Genomic DNA, 21,764 nt, shown 5'->3' with positions numbered 1-21,764 from the left:
TCAGATTCTATAGGGTAAAGGCTCAGTCCTACAAGACTCCCCTCCACTTCCAAAGCCAGTCACAAGCCCAAGTTTCTGACCAACTGGCTAATAAATTAGAGGTTCCAACAACCCCCTCCTTGGGTTCCACTAAATTTGCTAGGGTGGCTCACAGAACTCAGGAGACCTGGTTACTAGATTACCTGTTTTGTTTTTTTTTTTTTAACAAACAATACTAATGGATACTAATCAGTAACGATATGAAGAGAGAGGCAGCATGAGGTCCTGAACAATGGAGCCTCTGTTCCCATGGAGTTTGGGTGCAGCGTGTCGGCACATGCAAGCATTCCAGTTCACCAACCTGGAAGCTTTCAGAACTCCGTCTTTTTGGGTTTTATGGAGGCTTCATTACACAGGCGTAAATGATTAAATCATCGGCCACAGGTGATTGAACTCAACCTCCAGCCCCTTCCCCTCTGAGGTCAGGGGTGGGACTTAAAAGTTCTAACCTTCTAATCACATGAGGTTCTCCTGCCTGCCAGCTCCTATCCTTAGGTGCTTTCCACAAGTCACCTCATTAACATAAACTCAGGTGTGTTTGCTAGGGGTTTGTTATGAATATCAACATACCTTTATCTTCTTACCATTAGGATATTCCAAAGGTTTTAGGAGCTGTGGGGAAAATGGAAGTTCCTATGGCCAGGATCCTCACCAAAACTACTTGATCATGTAATTGGCCTGCTGCTATGCTACTGCTTCCACACCCGCAGGCAATGAGCTATTACTGAGTCACTATATAAAGAGCTCTGCCCAGTGCTCTGGGTGGAGGCAGAGATGGAGGAGGATTACAGACCTGCAAACTGTTGGAAGCATACGTGATTCTAGTGCTTGACCTATCGCCAGGAGCATAAAACCAGGTATAAACTCTTTTACCCCAAGAACGTTTCACTGTCATTCCTCAGTCTCACTGAATCCATAGTAAACTTGCCCCAGGGCTGAAACCCTCAGGCAAGGCAGGAGCTCTGTGCCAGAAATAGATGAAGGCCAAATATATTTTTCTTTTTATAAATCACAGTATCACAATAGTTGTTCTCAAAGTATGAACCCTCCACCTCCACCTTCCCTACTCCTTACCCCACCTTCACCCCCGCCCCTCGCAGCAATGTCAGCATCACCTGGGAACTTGTAAAAAAATAAAAAAGAATACAAATTTTTGGGTCCCCCTCCAGACCTGCTGAATCAGAATCTCTGAGGTAGGGCCGAGCAACCTGGTTTTAACAATTTGCTCCAAGTAATTCTAATGAACAGTGAAGTTTGAGGATTACTGCACTAGGGAAACCAGAATCATATAGAGTTGGAATTCCAAGCTGTCTTGCCAATGGGTTTCAGCCCCAGGCAAGTTCGCTATAGAGTCAATGTGACCAAAGAAATGACAGTAGAATGTTCTTGGGGTGAAAGGGTTATACCCAACTTAATTTCCAGGAGGTAGGTGTGGATAAAGAGAGTTCCTGTGGCCAGGATTCTCACCTGGCCCTGGTTGACTAGCTCACTGCACACCTGTGGGCAATACATGGCTGTTGACTCTATATAAAGAACTCTGCCCAGTGCTCTACGCGCAACATGGTGGAAGGGCTGCAAGGCTGCAGGAGAGCAGAGCAGAGGCTGGAGTGGTGGCAGCACAGAGAACAGAGGCCCAGAGGATGGCTGTGCAGGACAACAGTACAGAGACACCCAGAGGATGGCTGTGAGGACAGAGGGGCCTAGAGGCAGAAACCAGCTTGCTGCATGCAGACTCGCTCTGAGTGAACAGAATTTCCGTGACTGATCTGTATCTTGTCACTGGGTTTCAGCCCCAGGCAAATTCACTGTGGATTCAATGTGACCAAAGAAATTGACAGGAAAACGTTCTTGGGGTGAAAGGGTTATACCCAACTTCATTTCCAGGTGGCAGGTCAGTCACTAAAATCCTGTTCACTCTCTTGTCTGCACAGCCATCCCACAGCCATCCTCTGGGCCTCTCTGCACAATTGGCCCGCACAGCCATCCTCTGGGCCTGTCCTCAGCGCTGCCACCACTCCAGCCTCTGCTCTCCTGCAGTCTTGCAGCTGTGCCACCGTGTTGCCCCAGAGCACTGGGCAGAGCTCTTTATATAGAGTCAACAGCCATGTATTGCCACAGGTGTGCAGTGAGCTAGTCTCACCCTGGCAGGTGACAATCCTGGCCACAGGAATTCATTTTATCCACACAAGCAAAGAGGTAAATAAAAGTATTTCAAATTAAGGCCTACTTCATACTGCTTTATAAGGTACACACTTTTCTAAAAATCAGCTTCATCCTTCTATGTCATTCTGGCTCTTCCTTTTATAAAAATTGCTTTATTGAGGGATAATTTACATACCATAAAATTCATCCATTTTAAGTGTACTATTTAATAATTTTTAATAGGTTTACAGCATTATGCAACCATTACCATAGTCCAGTTTTATAACATTTCCATTACTCTAAAAGGATGCCTGTGCCTGCTTGCAATCTTCCCTGTTCTCATCCCAGCCCATATTCTTGACCACCTCACTTTTAAACTCTGTAGAGCCAGAGCACCTAGCTTCTTGACCACACCCTGGCAGCAATAAAGATTTGCCTACCTGCAATCCCGCTACACATTTTTCACTCTCCTTCCTGTGGCCATGGGAAGCTGAAAGTCAACTGAGATGTGCAGCTATGCACAGAACCCTTACACTAACTACACTTAGCCAGAACTAACTACACTCCCCTCCAGTTTGGGGAGACAGTTTAGTAGAGTGGTTAAGAGCATAGTCTTTGGAGTCAGATGTGGGTTTACATCCAAGCTCTACCATTTACTACCACCTGTGTGACCCTAAGCATGATCTTTAACCTACTTGACCCCTTAGAGGACTGAATGTGGTAATGTATTTGAAGCACTCAGTACAGTGCCTACTACACAGCAAGTGCATAATAAAAGCTCATGTTATTTGATAAGGGCAATCAGCTTTGAAGGGCCAAACAGCATCTTCCCCACTGAAGGAACGTAGCAGAGTGTAAGTTTCTATACTTATGCAGCAAAAAATGAAGTTAGCAACCTGGTGAATTAATTTAACTAGTTATATTCATCAAGATAAACACTCATAATAAGATAAGACACAAATATAACAGCTTAAAAACATAAATGAGCTAACATGTTTGATACATTTGTTCTTTTTGGTACAATTATGGACTATCAGATTCTTTTTCTCATGTTAAATCTCAAAGCATTTATTCCCCAGACTATTAACTCTGCCCAGAAGAGACATTCTCCTGACATTGAGGACCCTTACTTTTCAATGCTTATGGTTAGAAACTTGTGGTAAGAACAAGCATATTTAACTAATAAAATAAAAATTTGGGTTTTACCCACCAATCTGATTCTCAGAAAGCTGCCAGCACCCTAGCCATAAACCCATTACTTCCTTTTTTCTAAGGACTAACTTTCTGCTTCTCCACAGGATCCATATCCCAATAGTCCTAAATCTTTGGTGCAAAAACCTCTCACCTCTAAGCATCCACAGCATTTTTTTCTTACCGAGGAGCATTCTTGGGTAAATCTGTTAACATTGTCCCCACCTTCTGGACCAGGAGGTGCTTAAGGGTAGGGTCATAACTTATTTTTGCATTTCTGACATATGGCATGATACCCAAGAAGACAGTTGAATGAATAAATAAATAAGAACCACTAAAAACTAGGGTCTTCAAAATAGAATTTAAGACAAAATTGATTGTGAATATTTCCTTTGTGTTTACTAGAGCAAAAGAAAGTTCTCACCTTTTGACTTTTAATTTGTTCTACTACAACCATCACAGAAGGAAAAAGGAGCTGGAACTGCAAAGTAGGAAATCATTAGGAGGGTATATAATCAAATACAAGGAAAAAAGCTACTCAGTAAACGCTTTTGTTTCTAAATAGGCCCATTTAACATAAAGATGGCAACACCCAGAACAGTCAAGATCTAGTATCCTAAGACAATCTGATGTAGAGGTTGGCGGCAGATGGAAAGAGAATGGCAGAGAGAAGCAGATTCTATTTTTGAGGCTAGCATAATTATTAATATTAAAGTCAATATAGAGCACTAACATCAGACATTAAGTTTTAACTAAATTTGGAGGTTTTCAAACAGCTCTGATCTAGGAAAGCATACAAAATAAAAAATGCTGGGCTCTGAATCCAGAAGGAAAAAAGTTCTTGAAGATGATGTCATAAATTAGATTACTTTCCTACTATCAACAGACTCCAAGACATTTTGTTACTAGGGTAACATACCTGATCTAAGGAGTAATTGACATGTGATATGGACAGATGGGGGTCCGCCAGGAACTGCAACAAAAAACATTGTGATTAGGGGTCCATATAAAATCCCTCAAATCTTTTTAAACTATAAAAACCAGAAGGGAATCTCAGAATGGTCTTAGTGCCAGTTTTAGGCTACTAGGAATTGATAATTTATAGAGAATAGTTAGTTCTGATTTTCAGGTGATAACAAGCCAAAGCTAGGGCTCTTATAAACTCACTCAGGAACCTCTGCCATGATCTAATGCCACTTTGACAGCCTGGGCAATCACAGGGAGTACACTGTACCCTCCAGCCACACAGAAACTATGAAAGGGCATTTCAAATTCAAGAACAGGCCCTCATCTGCTGTCCCACAGGTGGTGTTTCCCATGTCTCTTCTCTCACCTCTTGTTCCAAATCCAGCAGTGCTTGACGATAAGGCTGCAAAACTGAATCCAGCCCTGTGCAGAAAGCCCTTAGGTAGATTCCATGTAACCCACCTTGGCCCTGCTGAGATGCATGGTGATCCTGAAATCAAACAAAGAAAAGTGAACTCAGCTCAGACCCTGAAATCAGAGGAAGACATTATCCTTTATTAATGGTATTGTTTTTAAGGAATTCCATATCAAAGTGGGGCTTCAGGAAGAGGAAAACCAAACTCAAAGGGACAGATTTTGAGTTCCAACCTTTTAAAATATGGTAATATTTTAATTTCCCAAGCACGCTAGATATTACAACCAACCAGGTAGTACTGCATATTGCCAGTGGAGATTTTTCTACAACTCAATTCTAACCTTGTAACTTCCAGCTTAAATTCCTTTGGTGACTTCCTATTTGCCCCAGAATAATATCTAAACTCCCTTACATGGCATACAATGACATCTATATTCTGGCCATTACTCTCTCTCCAACATTATCTTTCTCTGTTTCTAACTTCACATCTTCAATTTCAAACTACCCTCAGTTCAAATGTGTCTTGCCTTTATTTCTCACCTTCATGATTTTGGATGTGTTCTGCTTATAACTGTGCACTCATCTTTGTGACAAATACGTACTCTTCATGCAGGGCCCAAGTCAAGCATCTCTTCTCTGCAAAGCCCTTCCTAACTCTCCCTCGGCAATGAGTAGCTTTCCCCTTTCATACCATCTCTATTTAGTGTTTGAATGTACTTTTGTTTATATGTCCCCTCTCTAGACCAAGAGCTTCATGAAGGGCACACACTTTATTCATCTTTGTATTTCAGCTTTTAGCACTGTTCTTTGAACAGAGGATAAATATTTACCAAATCAATAAAATGACCTCAATCTTCCTCCTAACATCCCTTCTCCTGCTTGGCATGGCAGTTCATCAGGAGCATGAGTCTCATAGTTCATGGAGAATAATGGGACTCTCACCAAGAGGCTATTTATAAATATGGCTTGTCCTTCAGGAAACCTGCAATTTTTTGTAAGAGCCTCTTCTGTAGTTTTATATGGTGAGCTGCAGTTAAAGTTGACTAGAAACCACAATGAGTAGCTTCTCTAGCTGTGTACTGATTTGGGTAATCAGATTCTGGTGTTGGTAGATACAATAGCAGAATTCAACAACAAATATGGTAAGAAGCTTGTGCTCGGGGGTTATAAGGCCCAATGTAGCCAGAGGATGCTTTAAGGATACTAGTAGATCCTGAAAATAAATGAACAGTATGGGCATAGGGTGACAGAGACCACACTGGCTTCAACCAGCTAGTTTTGTTTTGATCTTACATCATTCCAGAGAACTGAATGTCTTCATCTATCACTAAATGAAAGAGAAGATTAAGTATGCTGTTTGCTTTTCCAAAAAAAAGAGAGGTACTATAGATACCTTTAGAATTTGAGAAAGTAAGAATTCACATATTATATATGACAAAATCCACATAGTCACATGAATATAGGAGAGGTTTTTTAAAGTGTTATATACAAAAAATTAAAACTAGGAGCCTTTCCATCTGTATTAATATATGGGTTCCAACTTTGATAATTAAGTGTGCCCTCATTAATATGATTTTATAGCAAACAGGCATTGATTAGATATTAAATTCATGCTGTATTTTATCTGCAATAAAATCAGTTAAGGGAACCAGAATCTCTGCCCCAGAGATGAAAATATAAGGCATTATTCTCTCATAGATTATCACCAAAGGCCTGACAACTCATTTATATAATAGGGGCCAGAGGGCATCAACTGCACTGTTTCAGAAAAGCATCCTTTCTTTTCCTTTCTCGAAGTCCCCACTTTACTCCTCAATGGGAATCTTTCTTCCACCTGGGAAATAATCATCCCTGAATTAGTCATCAATTCATTCATCTTTTTACTTACCACTGGCAGGACTGCAGACTGTCAAAATAAAAGGGAACTTTAAAATTTCACTTTAAAAAATTTTGGAGTGCTTACTATGTACCAGGCACTTCACATGAATTACCTTGTTTAACTCTCACAACCCCATGAGACAGGTACTATTATTATCCTCATTTTATAGAAGGAAACTGAGCCTTAGTTATTGAGATTAGGTATTGCCGAGCAGTCTATGGCCAGTAAGTGATGTGGGGGACACAAATCCTTCACTTCTACACTATTAATTACAACTCATAGTGTATACTTCCAATTAATTTATATCAGTGGATAATATTTTTTAAGTTCTTACTATATGCCAAGCACCTTTTCTGGTTTAACATTTTTATTTACAAGTAAGAAGAATGAAGCCCAAAGATTTTAGTTACTTGCCTCAATGTGACCAAAGAAGTTAGAAGCAAAATGGCAAGGAATTGAGATAATGCTTTATGTTTGTAACTCTGGAATTGGAACTCTTGTCCAGCTCAAACTCATTTAATTCAGATCTCCTAAAACTTAGGCAAAGCATATTTTCTCTTTCACAAGTCCGCCTAAATTGGCCCCCAAGTATATTTTCCCCTTGTTTGAGCTACAGTTCCCTGGCTTTCATTTGAATAATCCCAACTAAGGAGAAACTCCTAACTTCGTGAGACTTATTTCACATGAATTATTGGTGTATTCACTGAAGGCTGCACATTGTTTAGTCCTCTGGAGGTGCAAATTCCCTGAGAAGAGGAACCTACCTGTTGTTGCACATGGCCTGTGTACTGTTCAATGAACTCAGTGAAGCGAATATAGTCTGTGCCGAGCCTGCAGAGTCGATTCAGCACGCTGGTTTCACTGGGATGGAGAAATGGAAAGTCCTGGGACACCTGCAGGAAGAGAAATAATGCTAAAAACACTGATGCCTGCTATTCACTGTGAGCCAGTCTTTGAGGTGCTTCAAATGCTCTACACTACTTATATCACTTTCTCAAGATGCCCATTTAAGATTGGTAAATTCCGGATTACAAAAGTACTTCCAAACCACTACAAAGGTGTTGTTCCCCATCCCTGACCTAATTTGTTGTTTAGATAGGTAATGACACATGGTAAAAAGTTCAAACAATACAAAATGGTGCACATTAAAAATATCTGATTGAGACTTTTTTTATAAGAAAGGAAGTCAGCTATCTTTTTTATGCTGTTATCGTTTTTTTACTTCAGAAAGTCAAGCACTCACAAATACTTCCTGAACATTTTTCTCCTATACGCTTAGCATTGTGTTGGTTTTACAACTTCTTAATAACAAAAGGCATTTGCTTGATTTATAAGTTTTACAGGCTAAGAATGTCACTTTTAATGCTCTTCCCGAGCCTATAATGTCAAGTCTCAGGCATGCCTTTGTGATCAAACAGAGCTATATTCAAATCTTGCCATTATCAGTACTAGCCACCATGAAGATCTCTGAGCTCTAGTTTGCTCATTTGTAAACGGGGCTAACAATACCTGAGTTAATAAATTGCTGAGAGAGTGAGATGACCTTACTGGTAGCAGAGGTAGAAAGGTATAGTGCAGATACTGGAGTCTGATAGACCTGGGGTCAAGGCCAAGCTCACTAATCACTAGCTACTGTGACAATGGGGGTTAATCTGTAAAGATTAAATAAGATAATGGATACACTACATTGCCCTTTCTCCTCGTACATTCCGGGTTACAATAAGCACCCCCCCCCACCCCTCCAAATTCTCCTAGTGCAGAAATGTCCTGGAGTAGTGAGGGAAACACACTCTCATTTTTTCAGTCAGCAAAACTGGCTGCACCCTTATTGTGTATTAAGCGCTATGTACTGGAACTAGCTTTCCAAACTCAGTTTAAAACAGTGTAAAGTGTGAAAATGGGAGAGTGCCTCCCTTACTTTGATACCCAATTCCCCAGCAACTCTTGCTCTGACACAGCGCCTTAGGCCGGGTGCCAGGCTCCCAGGCCCACCCCCGCCCCGAAGGGCCATTTGGGGTCTGCCCTTTCCCAGTCTAGGCCCAGGCCTCTCGAGGCGTCCACATCACCTGTGGCACTGCCCTCGTCAACCTGACCCAGCACGCGTTGCGGAACGCCGCAGCGCCTCCAAGCCCCGCCCCCTCGCCCTCTCCGACTCCTCCCACAGGCAGCAGCTCAGGTCCACCCATTCTTGACTCTCCAGCTCCCGCGTTGAGCCGCATAGTACCTGGAGGCCACTCCGTTTGTTCCAGGTAAAAATGGACCCTGGGTACCCGCTCAGAGCCAAGAGCAGTTCGTGGATCATTCCCACGGCGGACCTCGATTCCCTGTATCCGTCGCCCCCTCCTCCTCCAGGGCCCCTCCGGGCGACCACAGAGGCAAATGTCCTGTTCTCGGCACGTGCACAGGCCCCTGGGATGGGCGGTCGTCCTGAATCCGAATTTCCGAGACAACTGCTGCGGGAGGAGAGGACGGGAACGGAGGAAGGGGTCAGCGCGTAGCGTCCCGGAAGGGCGCCGCGCTCGGCTGGGCCCACCCGCTTGCTCCGGCGGCGGCTCCTCTGTAGACGGTCGCGCCTTTGCGCATGCGCCCTCAGCGCCCTCAGCGCCCGAGTCGCCCGCTCGGACTTCCGGTTTGGGAGCTGGGCTGGGAGGCTGGAGAGCCTGGGCTGGGGGCCGGACCTGAGTGGGTGAGGCTGGCCCGGGGGCAGAGAGGCGAGTGGGTTGAGGGACAGCCCGAGAGGGAGCCGCTCCCAAGGGTGGGTCGGAGAATACTCTCAGGATGGCTTAGTCCGGTCAGAGGCCTCTTGAGGGACTGCGTGCCCGCTCTGAGGATGACCTGGTCGGAGGGAGCGAAGACAAAGAGGCCGGAACCCAGCACCCAACGCTCCTTGAGCTGAGCCCCGCTCCGGCGAGCTCCACAGCGCTCGGAGCCCCGAGATCGTCCTCAGGAGGCCCATTTCTACTGCCTCTAAGGACTCCCTCTCTCCACCAACTCAAGTGTGACTTCCCCAAGCCCACCCAGCCCTCGCGTCAGGAGCCAAAACCAGCTTCTCCCAGAGTGCGAGGTTTCCCGTCAGTAGAAATATTCCCGAATTACTTGCTGAGCGAAAACTGTGAGGGAAAACAGAAAACAAAGACTCAGTTTTCAGTGTTTGTTGTCAGGGTGGGACTCGGTGGTTGTGCAGACTGATGAGGCGGGGCGGACATGGAGGCCTCGGAAAACACCGGAGTTAGTGGGGAGATCAGCTGCAGCCCGCTGGACAGAGGCTTTTCGTCACCTCCATCAGAGTGATGACTTGTCTTTAGATCTTCTCCAGCTCCAGGTCTCCCTTAAGGTTTGAACACTGGTCTATGTAACATTGGTCAGGGGATGTAAGTGGGATCACACTGTGATCCCACGGTGATTTAGGGGAGGTGGATGAGGAGTAGACTAGTTTCTTTTCTCTGCTGCTTCCCCAGGCTGCCCTGGAAGTCGCACAGAAATGCAGTGTTTGAAAAGTCTGCTTTATGCTCAGTTCTGGCTTGCTGTCCTGAAGTGGATGCTACTTCACACTGACCACGTGAAGTATTGGGAAGTTAGGCCAGCTCTGGCACGACTTTAGACATGTATTTCTTCTGATAGTGCCATTTCTCTCTACCCTAGGAGGAAACTCTTCTTACAGAGAGAGACTCATCTGCAGGTGATTCTCCAAGGACATGGAAAGATAGGTGTAAGCCCTGGAACCCAGACCCTTAAGTGGAGGGAAGCTGCTTCCTGCTGTGAACGATGGCCAAACCCGCTCTGAGAGACAATAGCACTAACTCTGAGACCTTCCGACAGCGCTTTAGGAGATTTCATTACCAGGAGGCAGCTGGGCCCCGGGAGGCTTTCAGCCAACTTTGGGAACTTTGCTGTCAGTGGCTAAGGCCGGAGGTGCGCACCAAGGAGCAGATTGTAGAATTGTTGGTGCTAGAGCAGTTCCTGACCGTCTTACCTGGGGAGATCCAGAATTGGGTACAGGAGCAATGTCCAGAAAGTGGAGAGGAGGCAGTGGCTCTGGTGGAAGATTTAGAAAGAGAGCCTGGAAGACCTGGACGTTCGGTGAGAAGGGGGGAGGAATTCAGAAGTATGTGACTGGGAAGGGGCCAGGATAAAGGGTCAAAACAAGGTACAGAGCGGTTTAAAGGGGGCACAATCTCTCTTGGTGATGCGTATACTTCTGGTCCTGGAACAGGTAACTTTTTCAGTTAGAGCTTATACGGAGATGCACCCCGGGAATACCTTGGCTACCTATCATAATGAGATATTCATAGTTTCGTAGTTTTTTACTTAATAGGGAAGGAAGGGGAATTAATTTTAGCCTGTAGTTGGGTTTACTATTTTGATCTTTTTTTTCTGGAGTTCCAGCTGGTCTAATAATAACAGCTAATAGTAATAGAATAAGGAAGACTCTTGTTCGCCATTAACCACTCACCCTCCTGTTCCCCCACCCCAGCCATGTTCCAAAAGGATATTCTCTTTTGGGGTGTTAAATAATCTCCTCTGGGAATGCCCCTCATTACAACCTTGCAGTGACAATTAACGGGGGTTGTTTCTAGGTCACAGTCTCTGTGAAGGGGCAGGAAGTGCGCTTGGAGAAGATGACACCCCTGAAATCATCACGAGAGTTATTAAGTGTTCGGCAGGAGTCAGTGGAACCCCCGCCCAGGGGTGTACCCAAGAAAGAGAGGGCAAGAAGTCCAGACCTGGGACCACAGGAGCAGATGAACCCAAAGGAGAAGCTCAAACCTTTTCAAAGGAGCGGTGAGGAGTAGATTTGTATGGGAAGATAGGATGCCATGCTAAGTTGGGAAGTAGGGTTGGGAATAGTCAATGGGAAAGGGATTTCAGGAATGAGTGGAAATTGTAGAGTGTATGCTTTTTGGGGATCTCCTGGAGGCATGTAGTTTAGTTCTCTGCTGCAGTAAGTAGTCTTATATTTACTCTTTTGATAAGTCTGCCAGAGGATGGCTCCCTAGTTTTTATTAGAACTTGGAACTATTTTATTTCCTTTTGGTAATGATGATACAAGGTCAGTATTTTCTAGATAAAAATTGTTTTCTGTACTTGAAGGCACATCTTTCTTCATTTTCTTTCTCCAAATTAAGTTATATTTGTTTCTGTAAGCATTTCCCCAGAAGCTCTATTCTTCAGACCTACTAAGTTCTTATTACTCTTCCTTGGAAACTTTTAAGTTCTGCAAGTATCATGTTAATTGTGGGCAACTAAATTATATATATATCCTAGTGAGGGTCTGGTATATATAAGCAAAGAAAGAATTTTACTTAAGAATTTCACTGAATTTTTTTTTAGTATAGCTCAACTAATTATCTGGTGATTATTGTTCACTTGGTAACTCCCAGAACTCCTCTAACAGCTTTCCCTATATTGTCTTTGTGTGCCTAGTGCTTATTCTTATACTTGATTTTGTAGAACTTGTTTTTCTTCTTTTTATTCTTTTGAACCCCATTTTGTATTTGTTTTGTTTGATCATTTCTTTAGCTTGTTGAGGTTGTTTTGATTATCTGATCTTATACAAGATGTTAGCTAGCTTTCTCAGCCAGTTTGGTAATGGTTCTGTTTATCCAGATGCAATCCCTGAACCCCACACTCAGACTTGCAGAATTAATCAGTTTTTGAACACATACCACGGGCTCAATACCTTGCAGGGTACTCTGCAATAAGAAAAGTTACCTATCCTTGAAGAGCTTACAGTATGGTTGAGAACATAACAGCAAAGATAATTCTGTGCTGAACTGAACCAAACTGAAACAGTGCCAAACAGCGACTTGTTGTTCAATTGTGTGAGGACAGTAGGGGTCTGGTAGAGTGTGAGTGGAGGGAAGGCAGTAGGAAGGCTTCATGGGAGCACTGGCAAATACAGCTTCTTGAAGGTAGGGTTAAATTTGGAATGGAGTGAGTTAAAGGAAAGACACAGAGTGGTGAATAAATGTGTGCTGTGTTCTGGAGAGAAGATTTTGATACGAATGGACAGTTCATGGAATGGCAGGCTTCAGGTTAAGGTTCAGCAGTATCGTTTGTGAGCTGAGGAAGCAAGAGCCTGGAGTTAGATAAGACAGTGACTGCTACAGTTACCTCGGTGTGAGAGGATAAGGAGTCTAGACTTGGATCGTGGCAGTAGGAAAAGAGGACATGCTAAGGGAAAACACCTTTGGAACTAGTTGACTGAGTGGGAGGGAAAAGATGAGTTGGACAGTCTCCCCTCAGCTCTCCTCCCTGTTGAAATCACTCTGAGTCTAATTCTGTAGCTTCAAGTGGAGAACTATAGGACACAGGAGGTGACTGTTCCCAGCAGGGCCAAGACCTGCCTACAAATGGTCAGGCGGGCTAGGGAGCAACTAGGAACGAAATTATCTGCTCTGAACACATAACAACCTTTTCTTCCCATCACCTGCTCTGGAAAATAAAATATTTCTCATTGAGCTTTCATGTATTTCTCTATTTTCTTCAGTTCATTGAACTTTCTGAAAACATTCCTTAGACACTTTCTTTGTAGGCCTCTTGGATTAAAAAAAAGGCAGGAACTCTGAACTCAAGGTTTTTTTAATAATCAGTCCAAAGTATGATATCCTTCCTTTGTTTGCTTCCCTGCAAGCAGGATTTCCATTTCCTAAATCCGGTGTGGTCTCCAGGTTGGAGCAAGGAGAGCCATGGACCGCAGATTCGGGCTCCAAGGAGAAGGAACTCCTAAGAGGCAGTCACACAGGAGACAGGCAAACGCATGCTGATCTGTTACCATCCAGGAGAGAGAGAAGCTGGCTGGAACAGGATCACTGGGGCTTTGAGGATGAGAAGGTGGCAGGTATGCACTGGGGCTATGAAGAGACCCGAACTCTCCTTGCAATTCTCAGTCAGACTGAGTTTTATGAGGCTCTCCGAAACTGTCATCGAAACAGCCAAGTATATGGTGCTGTGGCTGAGCGGCTCCAGGAGTATGGCTTCCTCCGGACCCTGGAACAGTGTCGCACCAAGTTCAAAGGTCTCCAGAAAAGTTATAGGAAAGTAAAAAATGGCCACCCACCTGAGACCTGTCCCTTCTTTGAAGAGATGGAAGCCTTGATGAGTGCCCAGGTCATTGCCCTGCCCCATAATGGCTTGGAAGAGGCAGCCTCTCACTCTGGCCTGGTGGGCAGTGATGCTGAGACTGAGAAGCCAGAGCAAGGGGGCTGGCAGCACCAAGAGGGAGCAGAAGAGGCCATGGCTGAGGAGTCTGACAGTGATGAAGTGGGCCAGGAGGCCACCCCCCAGGATCCCAACAACTCGACTGCTCCTGTCCTTTTCCGAAGCCCAAGTGGTAAGAAGCTTTTCTTGGGGTTTTGGGAATAGATTTGAGGAGTTATGAGACTGGATGAAGAGTCAGGAGGTTTAAAGTCACCTGTCAGCTTTGTCACTTAAGTGGAGAACAAAGAAGCACTTTTAGTTCTTTATGTGTTTCATTCTGTTTTGTGGGAAAATGAGTAAGATAAAAGTAATCAGGAGATAATTTTAGATATTTTAAATATACTAAGAAAATTAAAAAGAGTCCTGAAAAGGAATATCATTCCATTTGTTTATTAAAATACTTCTTTCCTGATTATAAAATACTTGCAGGCTGAGAAAATTTTGGCACTATACTTAAGGAGGACTAGTATTTGTTGAGCATCGCACATGAACTGGTGCTTTATCTTTTACTCCCCTAAATCTGAAAGTCAGTTCATTATGTGTTCCTTTTACTTAGAATGGCATAGTGAGGATTGCCCAAAGTTGGGGAAACATTTTTAAGTGTATGAGATACACAACAAATACTGGCATTTTAACAGGCCTAAGAAGTCCTGCAGCAAGAAATCTTGTTTAACACTGTTGAAATGTGGAAACATTTTTTTAAGTATCATTTATTACTGCTGATGTAATTTACATAACCATGTTTTTACGGAAAGATCACTAAAGTATGAGTCAGGAGACTGTTTCTAAGCCTGACTGCCAATCAGCTAAGTGAACTTGGACAGTTACCTTACCATTTCAGTTTGTTTCAACTGTAAAATGGAGCATGGCCGCCCACAGGACTACATCTCTAAAGTTGCGGTTCCACTGTGAGCAGTGAATTTTTTTCCTTCCACTTTTTATTTTGTTATGTTACTTTAGTTCTGTTCTAGTGTTTTGTTTTCCTCTTCCTTCATTCTTTTTCCTTTTTTGTCACGGAATAGATGTAGATAAATCACAGGTGTGGCATGTCTTAATGCTGTTATTTTCATTATCTTTGTTCTTTTCATCTTTTTCCACTGCCTTTTCTATCTTCCAATTCTTTCCCCTTGTCCTTCACTTGCTGTGAGTGGAGGATAATAGAAGCAACGTAATTTCCAGGTGGCCCTCAAGTGGGAGAAAGACTGAATCTCCCTTCTTTCTACCTTGGGTTCCTTCAGGAGTAGAATCTGTAATCATCCTGATTAAGTACTACCCAAACTGGGGGATGGTAGGTTCGGGGGGCTGTGGCCCCAGCATGTGTTCAGGCCAAGAGATGGTGTCTGCTCTGCTTCTGGCTTCCACCAGTTCTTTGCTCCTAAGGAGAAGGTACATGACTATAAAATCCTTATTTTGTACCCTTCAGGTCTTTGCTACTGTTGAGCTTGCTGGGTTTTTTTGAGATTGTACAAGTGACAGAAGGCCATAATAGGGATTAGACAGCAGTGTGATTCTGAAAGAGAGTGTTTCTTGGGGTTTTGAGTCATTCTTTGGGAAGCTTAAATAAAAGGAGGTAGGACTGGTGGAAAAAGAATGATTGGGGTCACTTGTGGCTGACAGCAACTGACTGTGGGTCTTCTATCCACGCCCAGTTATTTCCTAGTTAGAATCAGAGCGGGGAAATGCATCCTGCACTCTAGTCAGTGTACATGATTGTTTCAGTGATCAGGTGGAAAGGCCTCTTTTAATATGGCTAAAGATAATGTAGGAAAGGTCTCTGTGAAATTGTTGCAGGATATAGGGAAGCAAAACATTCTATAATGAATGTGTTACAAATTTTGGAAACATGAAGTACTTCTACTTATTCATCTAGGAGCCCAAGCTTAGGTAATTCTACATGATGCAGATAGGACTGAGGGATTGAGGCTCTAAAGCCTGGGATTAAATGGTGCTGAAATTACTTTTCTGGTGGCAGGTGTACACTGGGGTTATGAAGAGACAAAGACTTACCTTGCAATTCTCAGTGAGACTCAGTTTTATGAAGCTCTCCGAAACTGTCACCGCAATAGCCAGTTGTATGGAGCAGTGGCTGAGCAGTTATGGGAATGCGGCTTCCTTAGGACGCCAGAGCAGTGTCGGACAAAGTTTAAAAGCCTACATACCAGCTACCGGAAAGTCAAGAATGGTCACGCACCAGAGACCTGTCCCTTTTTTGAAGAAATGGATGCTTTGGTGAGTGCCCAGGTTGCTGCCCCGCCCAGTGATGGGCAGGAAGAGGAGACAGCCTCTTGCCCTGTCCAGGATCCCAGGGAGGCTGAAGCTAAGAAGCAAGCTGAGGAGCTAGAAGAGGTCACAGAAGATGATTCTGAGGAGGATGAAGATACTGAGGTACCCCTGGGGGCTGTCATGACCCGTGCTCCAGTCTTATTCCAGAGCCTCAGTGGTAAGATCCATTTACTTCTTAAGGTCTGAATAAACAAAGGGGAGGCAGTGGGATTTAGGAAAAAAGGCAACAGGTTAAAGATCAGGAGAGCTGGCCTCTACACTCAGCTCTCAAGGATTCTTTTTGTTACAACTTTCTCTCTTCTCCATGTTCATGTTCCCTGTCTATTAAAGCAGCTGAGGGGATATACATTATTCACTTGACTTGCCTCCTCACAGTACAGCATCAACCCAAGATGGTTGCAGACTTTGTAAATGTGCTGTCATTTACATGTGATCTGCCAGGGCTGCTAGGTTTCTAGGCAGTTTACTAGTAGGAATCGGAAAGCTAACATTTCCCAAGTAGCATGTCTTTTACCTGGAGTGGGATGAGGGTGATTTTACAAGTTCGTTCTCATTTATATTTTTTTCTTCTACTTCCAGCTTGTATACCAGTTATGTCTGCTTTATTCACATATATGAAAATCTGATAACTTCTTTTTGCAGACACACTTATGCAAAAGTCTGAGATTTCTGAGGGAATTGATCTTTTAAATCTTAGCTATTAGAAGAAAAAAAACTTTACTATAGCTTCCCTCCTTGTGGGAAGAATTCTGATTTGAGAGTTATACATGTATATGTATAAAAGTCTAGACTCTTCTGTTCATTAGCTGAGTGACTTAGAGCAAGTTACTTAACCCTGTAAGTTTGCTTATGTATTGAGATGTATCTCATAAGGTAGATGTAAATGAGGTACCGTGGTGGAGCACCTAGCATAGTGCTTGGGCACATAGTAAGCATTCAGTAAATAAGTTTTCCAAAAGTTCTTTAGATCAGTATTCTTCAAGGGTGTTCCATGGAGTATCAATTCTGTGAGGGTGGAATTCAATTCCTAAAAAATGGCTTCTAGATACAGAAAATGTTAAATACCCTTCTTGGAGACTCACAATACATATTAACGTATTTAAAGTTCTGAGATTTCATTTAATCTAATGAACCTCTATTTCAGGGAGCATCTCATTAAGACTGGGCTTCTGGGTAGAAATACTGCTTTTAGGGATTATATATACAGGCTGACACTCAGCATTCTTTTGCTCTCAGATTTAGTTCAGGGAATATGGGATCTAGAGTTTATCTGAAGATTTTGCAAATTCAGTTTGAACATTTGCAAGTATATGCAAATTCTCATAGCTTAGGCCTAGAAAACCTGGAATTTGGTTCTCAGAAGAATAGTAAAAGCTCAGCTTAAGCATTGGAGTGGTGCTTTTGGAACACTTACTGATTATTTTTGCCGTGGGTAGAGAAAATGCTTTAGAGAGACATTCCTAACAGTTTCTCTCTCAGGTCTTTTGTTCTTTCAGAGATAACAATTATTTTTCTACCCTGTTTTTATTCTCAGCATATATTGGAATTCAAGGGGAAGGGAACTCATACAGCTCTTCCTGGATATGGAAGCTTCCCAGAGTTTTCCTGGGCATTCCCTTCTAACCCCATTAGTTGCCAGTGAAGAATATAAAGTAGAATCCAATGATAGGCCTGAGATGAGGCAAAAATACAGCATTACTAAGTGTCTTTCCTGTATAAACATAATAATAGTTTTATCTGAATTCTGGTAGGTTTTTCTTGTTATACTGAGGGGATTTTCTGAAGATCCTGGATATCCAGAAAGAGTTCAAAGAATGTATGAATGAGCTCTTCTATAGATGAGAAGCATGTGACAGGTTACTAAGTAAAGAAATAAAAACCTGGAATTTTATAGATGGAGTTGTTTGGGATCTAGAGCTCCCTTTTATCTTTAATCATCCAATGTGATACTTGATTTACCCTGGTGCATAATAATTGAGGAAATGGATAACTTCTTAAATTCTATTCTTATATCAGGTTTTGAGGCTGGATTTGAGAATGAAGACAATCTAAAACGGGATATATCTGAGGAGGTACAACTACATAGGACATTACTTGCAAGGTCTGAAAGGAAAATTCCCCGGCATCTTAATCAGGGTAAACGCAGTGAGAGTCAATGTAGATTAGGAAGACAATGGGAAAAGACCTCAGGGGAGAGAAAAGGAAAACCAACAGTTCCAGAGAGGAGTTTAGGTAAAGTTCTAAGTCCCCAGAGACCTTACCTGGGGGAGAGACTCTATAAATATCTCAGATATGGCAAAAGCTTTGGTCCAAACTCCCACCTCATGCACCAGATATCTCATCAAGTGGAAAATCCATATAACTGCACTGACTGTGGGAAAAGCTTCAGTCGGAGTGCACGCCTCATTAGACACCGGAGAATTCACACTGGAGAGAAACCTTATAAGTGTCTTGACTGTGGGAAAAGTTTCCGTGACAGTTCAAATTTCATCACCCATAGGAGAATCCACACAGGAGAGAAACCGTATCAATGTAGTGAGTGTGGGAAACGCTTCAATCAGAGCTCAAGCCTTATAATTCATCAGAGAACCCACACAGGAGAAAAGCCCTATCAATGTGAAGAGTGTGGAAAAAGCTTCAATAACAGTTCTCATTTTAGTGCACATCGGAGGATACACACAGGAGAGAGACCCCATGTGTGTCCTGACTGTGGAAAGAGTTTCAGTAAGAGTTCTGACTTACGTGCCCATCACAGAACCCACACAGGAGAAAAGCCCTATGGGTGTCATGACTGTGGCAAGTGCTTCAGTAAAAGCTCTGCTCTTAATAAGCACCGAGAAATCCATACACGAGAAAAACTTCTGTCACAGTCAGCACCTAAGTAAGCCCCTGAAATTCTATAAAGAGCCTCAATAAATGTATTGAAATTGTTTGAAAAAGCTTCCAATAATGAGATCCATCTCCTGTTCTGGCCCAGCTAGCTTAGGAAATACTTTAGGATTTACCCAATTGTCTGTTTCTTCTCTTGGATCCACAAACTCCCCAGATGTCTTAAGAATGAAAAGAAGCTTTCAGTCTCTTTCCTTGCCTGCACCTGAATAACAATACCTTTCCCTCACAGTACCTATGTTGTTCCCTTAATAGAGAGGAGATAGTAGAAGGTCCTATAAATTTGATATGTACCTTATTTACTCATACTGTTATTCAGCTGCATTTCAGCTGGAAAAACCCATCATAGCATTTCAAGGAGAAGTTGAGAGCATTTTCTCACTGAGTGGGTGTAGCTCTTTATACAAGAAATGCAAAAACAAACATTTCTGCTCACTTAAGCCCATGCTCAGAATGCCATGTGTTGCATATTCTTCATTTACCTTAAAGGAGGGTTTAATGTTCATCTTGGTTATGACCTATAAATCATCTTGTCAAGAACCTAGGTGTTCTATATGGGGAAACAATGTAAACTTTGTATAAATATTGAGGTGTGAACCCTCCATTTGTTTGTTTCTTCCAAGCTCCAGAAGATTTGGAATAGAGAAATACTACCTTTATGGCATCTAGTTTGATTTTTTTTGTTTCATCTCACCTGGTCCCTTGTGGTCCAGAAGCCCAAAAAGTAAGCCAGCTGAACGTGGTGATAGGGATAGCAGTTGGAGCTGCCAAAAGGAAGTTGTCCATATGCACACACTCCAAACACCTAGTTTAGTGTTAAGCACCCCATGGGCACTCTTACACTCTCGCTAGCTTAAAATGAGCAGCCACATTCCCGTGGACTGGGAAAACAGACCACTTTGTGTCAACAACTTTTTACTCTAATAACAAGGAAAATAGATTATCTTTACTCAGAAGAGCTGCCAATATGCACATGCACATATTAACTACATACATATATTTTTAAAAGCACCTCTTCAGACACCATAATTCTGATCATTATAATCAAATAGTATTGAATTAATTGCCTGTATGTTCATAGTAGTATGATGAACCCTGTATAGCACAAGTTCAGCAGACCCTGGCCCTTGTCCTTACAGTCTAAAACAGATTACACTGACATGGACAAATAATAAAGTGCACATGTAGAGACGCAACAGTTCTAGAGAAATCTAGAAAGCTAGATTGTAATACTATGCACAAATGTTAAGGTTTAAAGCATTAGAGTTTGCTATAAGAAAACTCTAGGAGGTATTTTCTTTATTCAAGGTGGCTTCTTGAAGCAGTTAGTGTTCAAAAGAGGGAAATTAAGGGGTAAATTAGAGTGGGATGACCTTTCTAAAATGAATCGCAAAACTGAGTGCTGAGGGGATGAGAAATGGGGAAACGGGAGCAAAGTGTTCTGTGCAGATGGAGCAACGGGCAAATGACAGACTCTAAGAAAGGTTAGACCAGTTTGGAGCAGCACAAAATTTGAGGAATAGTATGATAAGGGTTGTGCAGGAGGCAGAAAAAATCACCTTAGCTGAAAGATGGAGTGCCAGAGGGAGGTCAGGAGGTGATGCTCCCAGTATCTGTAGTCAATCAGGTACTGTGCTATACTTATTAGTAAGGAAATAGCTGGCTGGTACTGGGTAAGAAAAAGGAGAGTTTTAGGAGACTAGCTCCTAAGGGAGACAGGGTCAGAAACTAGTATCTTGAGAAGATACTTCCATGGGCATGTCAGAGAAAAGAGGAACATGAGTGGATGGCCAAAGCCTAGAATAAGTAGCTGTTTCATAATTGCATTTAGAGTCCTGTGGCTGGAATGAGATCTGGGAGAGGAGTGGACAGATAGAATATTCTATAATTCATAGTACTGTGTTAGATGAGAGATTAATTAGGGTTCTGGTGTTGAGGACCAGAATGAAGAATCTCCTAACATTTATTAGGAATTAAGGGTAGATGGTATCTCAGTTTTGTTGCCTAAGCAGACAGGAAGATATAAGAAACACCAGCCTGAAGCAATGCCATGGGATCTGAGATGGTTTAGGAAGAGCACTATAATGTTATTTAAATGAGGTTACTGTGTTCAGTGTACCTATGTACAGTCTTGTGGAAAAAGCATTGGTTGGGGTGTCAATAGGTAAGATTTCTGGTTGCAGATGTCTGTGTGTAAGTCAGCCTGCCTCCATTTCCCTTTCTGTAAAGCAGAATAATGTTTATACCTTAATCTGCCTCTCAGGGATACCGTGTTAATAAAAGTTACGTCTATAAATTACCCAGTGTTTCTTCAGGTGTTTTTCTTTTTGATATATATATGCAAATTATGATTAAATTGTTGCCTTGGAACAACTTAATGTTCCTTAGGTAGCCTTTACTTGCTTTTTTTGGCTCCCTGCATGGGGTTACTTTATGTTCTAGAATGAGAAACAAATTAGAATGTGGTAAAAAAAAGATAGTAGATTATAAATCCTACCTTGCTATCTGTATCCACATACATTAGGACTCATCATAACTGGGTGTGGAGAGTGAGTCTTATTTTAAAAGACCCAGGACTAGCCCTTCAACCTCCAGATGACCAGAATGTAAAAGGAATAGGGCAGAGGCAAACTCTTTTACTCAGGAAAACCCAGTTCATCTCAAACTAGCTCACAGGCCATTATCTGCTACCGAATCTGCTATTCCTGAGGATGGAAGAAGAAATAATAAATTGTCTCTAACCATTCTAAGAAAGAGAAA

General features: G+C 42.6%; 2 protein-coding genes across 11 annotated transcripts in view; one reads left to right on the top strand and one right to left on the bottom strand.

Annotated features, from left to right (window-relative positions):
* Positions 1-9,203, bottom strand: part of TUBGCP4 (tubulin gamma complex component 4) — a 46,351-nt gene extending 37,148 nt beyond the window's left edge. For 2 of the 5 annotated variants that reach the window (XM_036923656.2, XM_036923658.2), the window contains exons 1-5: positions 8,857-9,198; positions 7,397-7,525; positions 4,706-4,828; positions 4,292-4,345; positions 3,797-3,853 (exon numbers count right to left, since the gene is read on the bottom strand). In XM_036923656.2, coding sequence (XP_036779551.1) covers positions 3,797-3,853; positions 4,292-4,345; positions 4,706-4,828; positions 7,397-7,525; positions 8,857-8,934 — 441 coding nt within the window. In that variant the 5' untranslated portion in view covers positions 8,935-9,198. Of the gene's footprint in view, positions 1-609; positions 652-3,796; positions 3,854-4,291; positions 4,346-4,705; positions 4,829-7,396; positions 7,526-8,856 lie in introns of all 5 variants that reach the window. The other 3 variants (XR_005032327.2, XR_008992585.1, XM_036923655.2) reach the window with 3 other exon arrangements.
* On the top strand, positions 8,764-21,303 carry ZSCAN29 (zinc finger and SCAN domain containing 29). Of its 6 annotated transcripts, none has more exons than XM_036923648.2 (6): positions 8,764-8,881; positions 10,275-10,712; positions 11,210-11,414; positions 13,270-13,965; positions 15,805-16,272; positions 18,132-21,303. In XM_036923648.2, the coding sequence occupies exons 2-6, from the start codon at positions 10,398-10,400 to the stop codon at positions 18,998-19,000; spliced, it is 2,553 nt and encodes an 850-aa protein (XP_036779543.1). In that variant the 5' UTR covers positions 8,764-8,881; positions 10,275-10,397; the 3' UTR covers positions 19,001-21,303. The 6 variants fall into 6 exon arrangements, with proteins under 6 accessions (XP_036779543.1, XP_036779544.1, XP_036779542.1 ...); XM_036923649.2 differs by lacking the exon at positions 8,764-8,881 and adding an exon at positions 9,259-9,966 and having other exon boundaries at positions 10,275-10,544; XM_036923647.2 differs by lacking the exon at positions 8,764-8,881 and adding an exon at positions 9,263-9,703.
* Positions 21,304-21,764: the final 461 nt, after the last annotated feature.

The sequence above is a fragment of the Manis pentadactyla genome, chromosome 11 (assembly GCF_030020395.1).
Source record: "Manis pentadactyla isolate mManPen7 chromosome 11, mManPen7.hap1, whole genome shotgun sequence".
Classification (NCBI taxonomy): Eukaryota; Metazoa; Chordata; class Mammalia; order Pholidota; family Manidae; genus Manis; species Manis pentadactyla.
Note: the sequence above shows the minus strand (reverse complement) of the source record. Positions and strands in the feature narration are given on the sequence as shown.